Here is a 12,662-nt window from a genome sequence, read left to right as displayed (position 1 = left end):
ATAGGGACGGGAGAGGTTCCCGAGGATTAGAGGGTTGCAGATGTTATTTCCGTATTCAAGAAAGGGAGTAGGAATAGCCAGAAAATTATATACCAGTGAGTCTTACTTCAGTGGTTGGTAAGTTGATGGAGAAGATCCAGAGAGGCAGGATTTATGAACGTTTGGAGAGGCATAATATGATTAGGAATAGTCAGCATGGCTTTGTCAAAGGCAGTTCATGCCTTACGAGCCTGATTGAATTTTTTGAGGATGTGACAACACACATTGATGAAGGAAGAGCAGTAGATGTAGTGTATATTGATTTCAGTAAAGCATTTGATAAGGTACCCCATGCAAGGCTTATTGAGAAAGTAAGGAGGCATGGGATCCAAGGGGACATTGCTTTGTGGATCCAGAAATGGCTTGCCCACAGAAGGCAAAGAGTGGTTGTAGACGGGTCATATTCTGCATGGAGGCCGGTGACCAGTGGTGTGCCTCAGGGATCTGTTCTGGGACCCCTACTCTTAGTGATTTTTATAAATGACCTGGATGAGGAAGTGGAAGAATTGGTTAGTAAATTTGCTGATGACACAAAGGTTGGAGGTGTTGTGGATAGTGTGGAGGGCTGTCAGAGGTTACAGCGGGACATTGATAGGATGCAAGACTGGGCTGAGAAATGGCAGATGGAGTTCAACCCAGATAAGTGTGAGGTGGTTCATTTTGGTAGGTCAAATATGATGGCAGAATATAGCATTAATGGTAAGACTCTTGGCAGTGTGGAGGATCAGAGGGACCTTGGGGTCCGAGTCCATAGGACACTCAAAGCAGCTGCGCAGGTTGACTCTGTGATTAAGAAGGTATACGGTGTATTGGCCTTCATCAATTGTGGAATTGAAATTTAGGAGCCGAGAGGTAATGTTGCAGCTGTATAGGACCCTGGTCAGACCCCATTTGGAGTACTGTGCTCAGTTCTAGTCGCCTCACTACAGGAAGGATGTGGAACTATAGAAAGGGTGCAGAGGAGATTTACAAGGATGTTGCCTGGATTGGGGTGCATGCCTTATGAGAATAGGTTGAGTGAACTCGGCCTTTTCTCCTTGGAGTGACGGAGGATGAGAGGTGACCTGGTAGAGGTGTATAAGATGATGAGAGGCATTGATCGTGTGGATAGTCAGAGGCTTTTCCCCTGGGCTGAAATGGCTGGCACGAGAGGGCACAGCTTTAAGGTGCTTGGAAGTAGGTACAGAGGAGATGTCAGGGGTAAGTTTTTTACACAGATACGATAGGGTCTTTTAAGAAACTCCTGGATGGCTACATGGAGCTTAGTAAAATAGAGGGCTATAGGTCAGCCTAGTAATTTCTAAGGTAGAAACATGTTCGGCACAACTTTGTGGGCCAAAGGACCTGTATTGTGCTGTAGGCTTTCTATGTTTCTACATTCATGTTACATCTATCATCTACATCACCAGCAGGCTCATCCTCAGCTCTGGCATTCTGGTTCCCAACTCCCTGCCATATTAGTTTAAACCACTCCCATCAGCTCAAGAATATTGGTCCCTCTCAGGTTTTAGTGCAACCCATCCCTTTTGTACAGGTCCCACCTGCCCCAGAAGAGGTCCCAATTATCCAGAAACCTGAATCCCTGCCCCTGGTTCAATTCTTCAGCCACGCATTTACCTGCCACCTCATTCTATTCCCATCCTCTCTGTCAATCCCGAGATTCCTACCTTTGAGGTGCTGCTTATCAGCTTCCTTCCTGACTCCCTGTATTCAGTTTCCAGGACCTCCTCCCTATGTCGTTGGAACCAAACGTACCACGACCTCTGGCTGCTCACCCTGCCATTTCAGGATAAGCTCTAAGCAGCTCTGTTCTATTGTTTAACTCCAGCAGCATCCTCGGTGTCAGGCTCAAGGAAGCTCACCGACGCCTCTACTCCCTAAAGCAATTCGGCACGTCTCTATCGATTTTTATCAACGCACCATAAAGTGGTAGTGTAGTGGACAACTTCTACCCTGCTATTATAAGACTGTTGTACGAGAAGGGCGGTCGATGGGATGCGGCCCTGAAGAGTTGTTGGAGCTGGACTCACCCAGAGAACGTCCCATCACCCCTCCTGACCTGTGCCATGTAGTCATAGCACCACAGAGTCAGACAACACAGAAACAGGCCCTTGGCCCAACTTGCTATGACGGGAAGGTTACTCACCCCAGGATCCCACCCTCTGGTTTGCTCACAGAGAGGTGACTCTGCAGGGAGACGAGAGGGCGAAAGATCAGATTGTGAGGCCTCCTTGTCCTTCAGCCAGGTGGTATGTGCATTCAGCATTTTGTATCCTCTGGCTGAAGGCAGAAGACAGAATGTCTGGGATGGGTGGGGTCTTGGATTTTGCTGGCAGCAAAGAGAGTGCACAGAATGGAGGCTGATTTTCCATGATATGGCCACAGCTCTCTGCAGCTCCTTGCAGCCACGTGCAGTGCCAAGCCGTGGAGCATCCCGATAGAATGTTTCCCTTGGTGTGCCAATGAAGATCGGTAAAAGTTAACGGGAACATGCCGAATGTCTTTAGTCTCCTGAGGAAGGACAGCCTTCTTGTCCGTGACATCGACGTGGTTGGACCAGGACGGTTGGTGATGTTCACACCTGGGAACATGGAACTGTCAACCCTCTCAACCTCACAGGAGGGTCCCCACCATCAGCATCCTGGGGTCAGCCCTGGCCCAGGCACAGTCAATTCCACAGACTCACCACCCCCGGCCAAAGAAATTCCTCCTCATCTCCACTCCAAATAGACATCCCTCTATTCTGAGGAGGTGCCTCTGGTCCTAGACTCCCCCACTATAGGAAACATCCTCTCCACATCCACTCTATCTGTGGTCCTAGACTCCCCCACTATAGGAAACATCTTCTCCACATCCACTCTATCTGTGTCCTCTGGTCCTAGACTCCCCCACTATAGGAAACATCCTCTCCACATCCACTCTATCTGTGCCCTCTGGTCCTAGACTCCCCCACTATAGGAAACATCCTCTCCACATCCACTCTATCTGTGCCCTCTGGTCCTAGACTCCCCCACTATAGGAAACATCCTCTCCACATCCACTCTATCTGTGCCCTCTGGTCCTAGACTCCCCCACTATAGGAAACATCCTCTCCACATCCACCTATCTGTGTCCTCTGGTCCTAGACTCCCCCACTATAGGAAACATCCTCTCCACATCCACTCTACCTGTGTCCTCTGGTCCTAGACTCCCCCACTATAGGAAACATCCTCTCCACATCCACTCTATCTGTGTCCTCTGGTCCTAGACTCCCCCACTATAGGAAACATCCTCTCCACATCCACTCTATCTGTGTCCTCTGGTCCTAGACTCCCCCAATACAGGAAACATCCTCTCCACATCCACTCTATCTGTGTCCTCTGGTCCTGGACTCCCCACTATAGGAAACATCCTCTCCACATCCACTCTATCTGTGTCCTCTGGTCCTAGACTCCCCCACTACAGGAAACATCCTCTCCACATCCACTCTATCTGTGTCCTCTGGTCCTGGACTCCCCACTATAGGAAACATCCTCACTACATCCACTCTATCTGTGTCCTCTGGTCCTAGACTCCCCCACTATAGGAAACATCCCCTCCACATCCACTCTATCTGTGTCCTCTGGTCCTAGACTCCCCCACTATAGGAAACATCCTCTCCACATCCACTCTATCTGTGTCCTCTGGTCCTAGACTCCCCCACTATAGGAAACATCCACTCTATCGAGGCTTTTCAGCATTCAACAGGTTTCAATGAGATTCCCCCCCCCCATTCTTCTAAATTCCAGCCAGTAAAGACCCAGAGCCGTCGATCACTCCTCAAACAATAAGCTTTTCATTTGCATGAACCTCTTGCAAACGCTCTGCAAGGTCTTAGATAAGGTCCCAAAACTGCGCACGATTCCCCCGAGTGAGGCCTCATCATTACATCTTTGTTTTTATAGTCTCGTCCTCTCAAAATGAATGCTGACATTGCATTTGCCTTCTTCATCACTCCAGTCAACCTGCACGGAATCCTGCAAGAGGACGTCCAATTTCTTCAGCACCTTTGATTTTTGAGTTTTCTCCCTCTTTAGAAACTAGTCTTCCCTTTAATTCCTTCTACCAACGTGCATGACCGTACACGTCCCAACACCGTATTCCATCTGCCACTTATTTGTCCATTCTCCTAATCTAAGTCCTCTCTAGCCTCCTCAACATTTCCTGTCTTCGTGTCATCCTGAAGTTTGGCTACAAGGCCATCAATTCCATCATCCAGTCATTGACGTGTAACGTAAAAGAATTGGTCTGAACACCGACCCCTGTGGAGCAGCACTAGCCACCGGCAGCAAATCAGAACAGGCTCCCTTTGTTCCCACTCTTTGCCTCCTGCCAGTCAGCCACTGCTCTGTCCGCTAATACCGTGGGATCTGGTTAAGCAGCACCTTGTCAAAGGCCTTCTGAAAATCCACGTAATCAACATCCACAGATTCTCCTTTGTATATCCTGCTTTTTATTTCCTCGGGGAATTCTAAAAGAGTCTCCTAAACGTATCTGCCTCTCCCGCCACCCCCGACAGGTACCTGATGTGCAGTGACGCGAATGATCTCCGAGCCAAGGCGGAGTGGGAGGGCAAGGGCAGTGCTTCGCGAACCAAACTCCTGGACAAGCTTCACAGTAAGTCTTCAAGGAAACAGTGGGGGGGGGGGGGGGGGATCTTATTCAAGCATTCAAAGAGGGCTTGACAGGGCTGGTGTTGGGACGTTTTCACCAGCAGGAGAGCCTTGAACAAGGTGGACAGAATTGCACGATTAGGGACCGGTCATTTAAAACCGAATTCTATAGAAATTTCTCCTTTCAGAGAAGCTCGAATAACTGGACTCTCGAGAACTCTCTGGTTCCCCAACCGCACTTTATCATGTACAAGGAGAACTGCACAGCCCCCGTTATCGCACTGTGACGAATTCTGGACCGAGAAATGCCGTTTCTGGACAGAATGGTATAAAGGGCTATTTTTAATCTGGCTGGGTACCAAAATTGACCCATTGGCAACCTTGTGTATGTTCACGTTCCTTATTTGCGTAATCAATCACCAATCACACAGCAGTGCTGGTATTAATAGCCAGTAGAATCTCTGTGTAAAGGCCAATAACACTTCAGAATTAGCAAAGTAACTGACCAATAGTAACTGACCCCGAGAATCTTTCATTTGCATCGTCATCTCGTGTCCGTGTGCCAAATGGCCCCGGTCCCCGGCTGAGCAAAGGGAAGCTGTGCCCTTGGGGATCTGCCGTACCTGGGCTGACTGCACGCGATCCTTAACCCTCGCCTTGCTGCACCAGTAGCCGGGTTTAGAGTGGGGCGGATAAACAGCTGAAAGATAGAGAAGTGGCAGAGCAGGGCGGCATAGAATCAGCTGCGATCATCATAAAGTGTTTTCTCTTCACTGTCTTGATGGACGTGTGTGGAGTGATCATTCTGGATGGTTTTTACTGTGTCTCGGTGCACATGATAACAGTTTAACCCTTTTGAGCAATACAGCTGAGTGCAGGCCCTGTGGCACAATGTTGCTGCGACCTCTTAACCAACTCTAGTATCAACCTGGCCCTTCCCTCCATCACCCACGCGCCTATCTGCCTCTACCGCCACCCTTCGCGGGACGTTAACCATGGACGCCAGGCCAGTACGCCGTGGAGAGCAAGCATTGCCCGTGTCTGCTGAACGGCGGAGACCGATACAGTTTGTTATCTGCAGCATCAAGGGGATTTCCAGTCAGCATTGAACTCCATGTAGGACTGCCTCAGGGAGTCCAGCTCGAGATATTTCCCTCAGTGTTTACTCCGGAAGCCTTCCCCGTGAGCGAATATAGCCTCAAAGCAGTGGGGGTTTGAGATCAGAGATTTCCTTCTCCTGGATGAGCCCCATCTGTCCGAAGCGACTGGATTCAAGGCGCCAGTAACCCGCCTCTCCCCTTTCTCCTGTCAGTAGAAACCGTTCCACTGGGCTTAGTAACTAAGCCACACGTGAAGGCCGGGAGCTGGACTGGGTTGTCAGAGGCTGTTCGAGACGCACGCCATTGAGAGCGTCTAATAGGTAGTGGGAGCTTGTCCCTATTATCACACTCACAAACTTACCTCTGACATTCCCCTTCTATTCTCCTCCAGCAACATTATAGTGATGCCCCCTGGTATTAGTCATTTCTAGTTGTGTTCCAGCTGTACAGACATGGAGCATGTCCCAGCCCCAGCACTGACAGGTGGTCTAGGAGTCCACTGTGGTATGAGACTGTTCTGATATACGGGGGGGTGGGGGGAGACTCCATTATAGATACCTCCCCTCCTTTCAGATGGCAGAATGATGGTCCTTGGTACATTACAATTCACTGTACCCTTGTTCCAGTCTCCCTTCCCACCCCCACCTTCCCACTCCATGCCATTCCTCCTTATTGTCCATTTCCCTCCCTTTCCACTCTCTCCCCAGTCATACTCCTCTTTCTTTCGCTCTCCTCTCAAAATCATTCTCTCCACACAGTCTCTCTGCCCTTCTGTCCCCCTTGGCATGCCTCTGTCTCTCTCTGTCTGTGTGTGTGTGTCTCTCTCTCTCTCTCTCTCTCTCTCTCTCTCTCTCTCTCTCTCTCTCCCGCCCCTCTCCCTCTCTGTCTGTCCCTCTCTCTGTTTCTCTCTCTCTCACAATCTCTCTCTCTCCTTGTCTCTCTCTTTCTGTCTCACCAAATCTTTCTCACAGTCTCACTCGATCTCTCTCCCTCTTTCTCTCACACTCACACACACGTCCTCTCCCTCTCAAAATCTCTCTCACACAGACTCTCTGTCTCCCTTTCAAAATCTCTCTCTCCCTCTCAAAATCTCTCTCACACAGACTCTCTGTCTCCCTTTCAAAATCTCTCTCAGACTCTCTCCCTCACATTCTCTCTCCCTCTCAAAATCTCTCTCACACAGTCTCTCCCTCTCCCCCTCTCAAAATTCTGCTCACAGTGTCACACAAAATCTCTCTTTCTCAAAGTCTCTGTCGCCGTACATCCTCTCCCTCTCTCAGCAGTCAGACCATTCTTACTTCCTCTCACCAGCCGCACCTACTGCCCACCCTCTCCTCCCACCACACACTTTCCCTCACCTCGAACCCAGTAATTTGGCCTTGAAGTCACGTGCGTTTAGACGGCAGTGGAGAGCTGAACAGACTGCTTTCCGTGTTGCACTCAGCGTACCTCCCGCCCTCCGTGATGCTGCCTCCCCGCCGCCTACAGACGCTGCTCAGGCAGGCCGTGGAGCTACAGAGGGACCGCTGTCTCTACCACAACACCAAAGCCGACACCAACCTGGACTCAGTCTCGCTGTTGATGGACCACGCCTGCAGCAGGTGAGAATGAGCGGGTGTCAGGGGAGGCTCGAACCCTGTCCCACCCACTGCCTCGTCCTCTGTCACCTCAGCTCACTGACCTGTCACAATCACCATAGCATGTCAGGAAATTTGGAGAAAGAAACAAATTTCATGACATGATTATGATAAATCTGATTCTGATGTGGGTCTCTATTGTGGACTGAGAGTGGAAAGGGGGCAGGGAGAGGGGAATGATGGTTGGGAAAAAGGGGAAGATGGGTAGAGTGATGGATAGAGATACACTTACAGATAGAGGAGAGGATGTTTCCTATAGTGGGGGAGTCTAGGACCAGAGGACACAGATAGAGTGGATGTGGAGAGGATGTTTCCTGTAGTGGGGGAGTCTAGGACCAGAGGGCACAGATAGATGTGGATGTGGAGATGGTGTTTCCTATAGTGGGAGAGTCTAGGACCAGAGGACACAAATAGAGTGGATGTGGAGAGGATGTACCTATAGTTGGGGAGTCTAGGACCAGAGGACACAGATAGAGTGGATGTGAAGAGGATGTTTCCTATAGTGGGGGAGTCTAGGACCAGAGGACACAAATAGAGTGGATGTGGAGAGGATGTACCTATAGTTGGGGAGTCTAGGACCAGAGGACACAGATAGAGTGGATGTGGAGAGGATGTTTCCTATAGTGGGGGAGTCTAGGACCAGAGGACACAGATAGAGTGGATGTGGAGAGGATGTTTCCTATAGTGGGGGAGTCTAGGACCAGAGGACACAGATAGAGTGGATGTGGAGAGGATGTTTCCTGTAGTGGGGGAGTCTAGGACCAGAGGGCACAGATAGATGTGGATGTGGAGATGGTGTTTCCTATAGTGGGAGAGTCTAGGACCAGAATACACAGATAGAGTGGATGTGGAGAGGATGTTTCCTATAGTGGGGGAGTCTAGGACCAGAGGACACAAATAGAGTGGATGTGGAGAGGATGTACCTATAGTTGGGAAGTCTAGGACCAGAGGACACAGATAGAGTGGATGTGGAGAGGATGTTTCCTATAGTGGGGGAGTCTAGGACCAGAGGACACAGATAGAGTGGATGTGGAGAGGATGTTTCCTATAGTGGGGGAGTCTAGGACCAGAGGACACAGATAGAGTGGATGTGGAGAGGATGTTTCCTGTAGTGGGGGAGTCTAGGACCAGAGGGCACAGATAGATGTGGATGTGGAGATGGTGTTTCCTATAGTGGGAGAGTCTAGGACCAGAATACACAGATAGAGTGGATGTGGAGAGGATGTTTCCTATAGTAGGGGAGTCTAGGACCAGAGGACACAGATAGAGTGGATGTGAAGAGGATGTTTCCTATAGTGGGGGAGTCTAGGACCAGAGGACACAAATAGAGTGGATGTGGAGAGGATGTACCTATAGTTGGGGAGTCTAGGACCAGAGGACACAGATAGAGTGGATGTGGAGAGGATGTTTCCTATAGTGGGGGAGTCTAGGACCAGAGGACACAGATAGAGTGGATGTGGAGAGGATGTTTCCTATGGTGAGGGAGTCTAGGACCAGAGGACACAGATAGAGTGGATGTGGAGAGGATGTTTCCTATAGTGGGGGAGTCTAGGACCAGAGGACACAGATAGAGTGGATGTGGAGAGGATGTTTCCTATCCTGGGGGAGTCTAGGACCAGAGGGCACAGATAGAGTGGATGTGGAGAGGATGTTTCCTATCCTGGGGGAGTCTAGGACCAGAGGGCACAGATAGAGTGGATGTGGAGAGGATGTTTCCTATAGTGGGGGAGTCTAGGACCAGAGGACACAAATAGAGTGGATGTGAAGAGGATGTTTCCTATAGTGGGGGAGTCTAGGACCAGAGGACACAGATAGAGTGGATGTGGAGAGGATGTTTCCTATAGTGGGCAAGCCTAGGACTAGTGGGCAAAGCTTTTGTAGGGAAGGATATCCCTTTAGAACAGAGGGTTTTATTTAACCAGAGGATGGTGAATCCGTGGACAGTGGTGGAGGCCAAGTCATTTAAAGGTCCTTGATTGTCATGGTTACTGGGAGAAGGCTGTGACGGGGTACAGAGTGATAATAAATCAGCCATGATGGATGCAGAACAAACACGATGGGCCGAATGGCCTAATTCTGCTGCTCGGTCTTATGGTATGCGTGCATTCAGTATTAGATGACCCAGATACCATTACCTCTCAGTCCTCGATAGAGACCCATATCAGAACCAGGTTTATTGTTACGCACAGCTGCAAGGAACTGGGTTTCCTTGTGGTAGCAGTACAGTGCAAATGATAAAATTACTACGTTACTGTGCAGACGTCTTCGGCCCCTGAGCTACATACAGTATGTGCCTCAGACTTTTGCACAGTACTGTATTTCTCTCTGGATACAGATTAGTGTAATTTCTAATTTCTGTACATACTGCTTTCTGTAACTGAAGGTTTATTACGTCAAGCACTGTACAGTCGCTGCAGAACAACAAATTTCACTGCATACCTGTGCGTTGGTGACAGTGAAGCTTTCTCAGTGTGACGGAAACATGTCTGGACAGTGCGGTAACCAGAACGCCTGTGAGTGCCCCATCAAACCCAGAGCCCACTGCGCGAATTTCCCTCTGGAAATCTGAAACACCCCAGAGAACACTGCAAATACTCAGCATCTATGGAGAGAGATGAAGGGACACAGTGTGGGATCTGTGTCTAAATTACAGCAATGGGGTACCTGACTGGTGGGCAAGTGTGTAGCAAGTTTTACAGGCAGAAAATAACTGCTGGAGGAGCCCAGTGGGTTGGGCAGCATTTGTGGAGGCCGAGGGATGGTCGAACTTTCGGGTAGAGTCCCTGCATCAGGCCAGTCAGCATCTGTGGAGGCAGAGGGACGGTCGAGCTTTCGGGTAGAGTCCCTGCATCAGGCCAGTCAGCATCTGAGGAGGCAGAGGGATGGTCGATTTTCGGGTCGAGTCCTTTCATCAGGCCACGCAGGTTCCATTTTGTTTGGACAGCAGGAAGTGGAGTCAGGAAGCCAGTGTCAGGGAAGAGTTTTAACAACGTTTCTTTGTGTGAGGGAGGAGTCTGGGGTGGGGGCTGATCGTGCCGGGCCTGTTGGTTGATGGCTGGGATTTGTTATGGATGGTTACCTGCTGGGGTCACGACCATTCCTGCTACCATCGTTGGTTATCATCTGCTGTATTTAATAGTTTTGATAATGGGGTAAACTGGAGGACTGTGCAGTTTTGGTGGCCTATGGAAGGATGTAAATAAGATTTAACGAGTGCGGAGGAAGTTTGCGAGAGTGTCATCTGGAGTTCATGGAAATGGTGACCAGGTTAAGACTTTTCACTGGGCTGCAGGAGAATGAGGGCAGTCTTACACGTAGAGCAGTACAAAATTACAACGAGTCGAGGTAAGGAAAATGCACGCAGGCTTTTCCACTGAGAGTGGCTGGGATGACAACTAGAGGGTGACAGGCGAAATGTTTGAAGGAGTCTGAGGGGAACTTGTTGACTCTGATGGTGGTGAGAGTGTGGTGTGACCTGCCAGAGCAAGCAGTGAAAGAATGCAGGCTGGATTTCATGTTTAAGAGAAGTTTGGGGATGTACACAGATGGAGGACTGTGGTCCAGATGCAGGGAGTTGGGACCGGGCCAGTACAGATGAGATGGGCCGAAAGGCCTGTTTCTGCGCTGTAGCTTCACAGTGAGTGTACAGCAGAGATCAAATAGATGCTGGTGCAAGGGCAGCGAAGGGAGCTGGTCTGAAACCCTCTGCCGTGTACACCCAGTGCTGTGTTCTGCTCCCACAGGAAGCAGTTCCCTTGCTATACCCGTCAGATCCTGACCGAGCACTGCAACGAGGTGTGGTTCTGCAAGTTCTCCAACGACAGCACAAAGCTGGCAACAGGGTCCAAGGACAACGCCGTCATCATCTGGCAAGTGGACCCGGTGAGTCCCAATTCTTCTTGTTCAAACACCGGGAGCGCTGTGAATCACAACCGACTCCCAAAAATGTTATTCCATGGCCTGGGAGTCTGTCTCTGACCCCGGGAGTGTGTGATGGGACGGTGTGGAGGGAGATTCACTCTGTGTCTGACCCCGGGAGTGTGTGATGGGACGGTGTGGAGGGAGGGTCACTCTGTGTCTGACCCCGGGAGTGTGTGATGGGACGGTGTGGAGGGAGATTCATTCTGTGTCTGATCCCGGGAGTGTGTGATGGGACGGTGTGGAGGGAGATTCACTCTGTGTCTGACCCCGGGAGTGTGTGATGGGACGGTGTGGAGGGAGGGTCACTCTGTGTCTGACCCCGGGAGTGTGTGATGGGACGGTGTGGAGGGAGATTCACTCTGTGTCTGACCCCGGGAGTGTGTGATGGGACGGTGTGGAGGGAGGGTCACTCTGTGTCTGACCCCGGGAGTGTGTGATGGGACGGTGCGGAAGGAGGGTCACTCTGTGTCTGACCCCGGGAGTGTGTGATGGGACGGTGTGGAGGGAGATTCACTCTGTGTCTGACCCCGGGAGTGTGTGATGGGACGGTGTGGAGGGAGATTCACTCTGTGTCTGACCCAGGGAGTGTGTAATGGGACGGTGTGGAGGGAGGGTCACTCTGTGTCTGACCCCGGGAGTGTGTGATGGGACGGTGTGGAGGGAGATTCACTCTGTGTCTGACCCCGGGAGTGTGTGATGGGACGGTGTGGAGGGTGATTCACTCTGTGTCTGACCCAGGGAGTGTGTGATGGGACGGTGTGGAGGGAGGGGTCACTCTGTGTCTGACCCAGGGAGTGTGTGATGTGACGGTGTGGAGGGAGATTCACTCTGTGTCTGACCCCGGGAGTGTGTGAGGGGACGGTGTGGAGGGAGGATCACTCTGTGTCTGACCCCGGGAGTGTGTGATGGGACGGTGTGGAGGGAGATTCACTCTGTGTCTGACCCCGGGAGTGTGTGATGGGACGGTGTGGAGGGAGATTAACTCTGTGTCTGACCCAGGGAGTGTGTAATGGGACGGTGTGGAGGGAGGGTCACTCTGTATCTGACCCCGGGAGTGTGTGATGGGACGGTGTGGAGGGAGGGTCACTCTGTGTCTGACCCCGGGAGTGTGTGATGGGACGGTGTGGAGGGTGATTCACTCTGTGTCTGACCCAGGGAGTGTGTGATGGGACGGTGTGGAGGGAGATTCACTCTGTGTCTGACCCCGGGAGTGTGTGATGGGACGGTGTGGAGGGAGATTCACTCTGTGTCTGACCCCGGGAGTGTGTGATGGGACGGTGTGGAGGGTGATTCACTCTGTGTCTGACCCAGGGAGTGTGTGAGGGGACGGTGTG

General features: G+C 51.0%; 1 protein-coding gene across 4 annotated transcripts in view; it reads left to right on the top strand.

Moving 5' to 3' along the window:
• Window positions 1-12,662, top strand: part of LOC140717873 (WD repeat-containing protein 26-like) — a 251,924-nt gene that overhangs the window by 171,094 nt on the left and 68,168 nt on the right. For 3 of the 4 annotated variants that reach the window (XM_073031596.1, XM_073031598.1, XM_073031594.1), the window contains exons 5-7: window positions 4,577-4,674; window positions 7,215-7,371; window positions 11,130-11,289. In XM_073031596.1, the coding sequence (XP_072887697.1) occupies window positions 4,577-4,674; window positions 7,215-7,371; window positions 11,130-11,289 (415 nt within the window). The remainder of the gene's footprint in view (window positions 1-4,576; window positions 4,675-7,214; window positions 7,372-11,129; window positions 11,290-12,662) is intronic. The other variant, XM_073031595.1, reaches the window with a different exon arrangement.

Source organism: Hemitrygon akajei, chromosome 28 (assembly GCF_048418815.1).
Source record: "Hemitrygon akajei chromosome 28, sHemAka1.3, whole genome shotgun sequence".
In the NCBI taxonomy this organism is placed as follows: domain Eukaryota; kingdom Metazoa; phylum Chordata; class Chondrichthyes; order Myliobatiformes; family Dasyatidae; genus Hemitrygon; species Hemitrygon akajei.
This window is presented reverse-complemented; position numbering and strand designations above follow the sequence as displayed.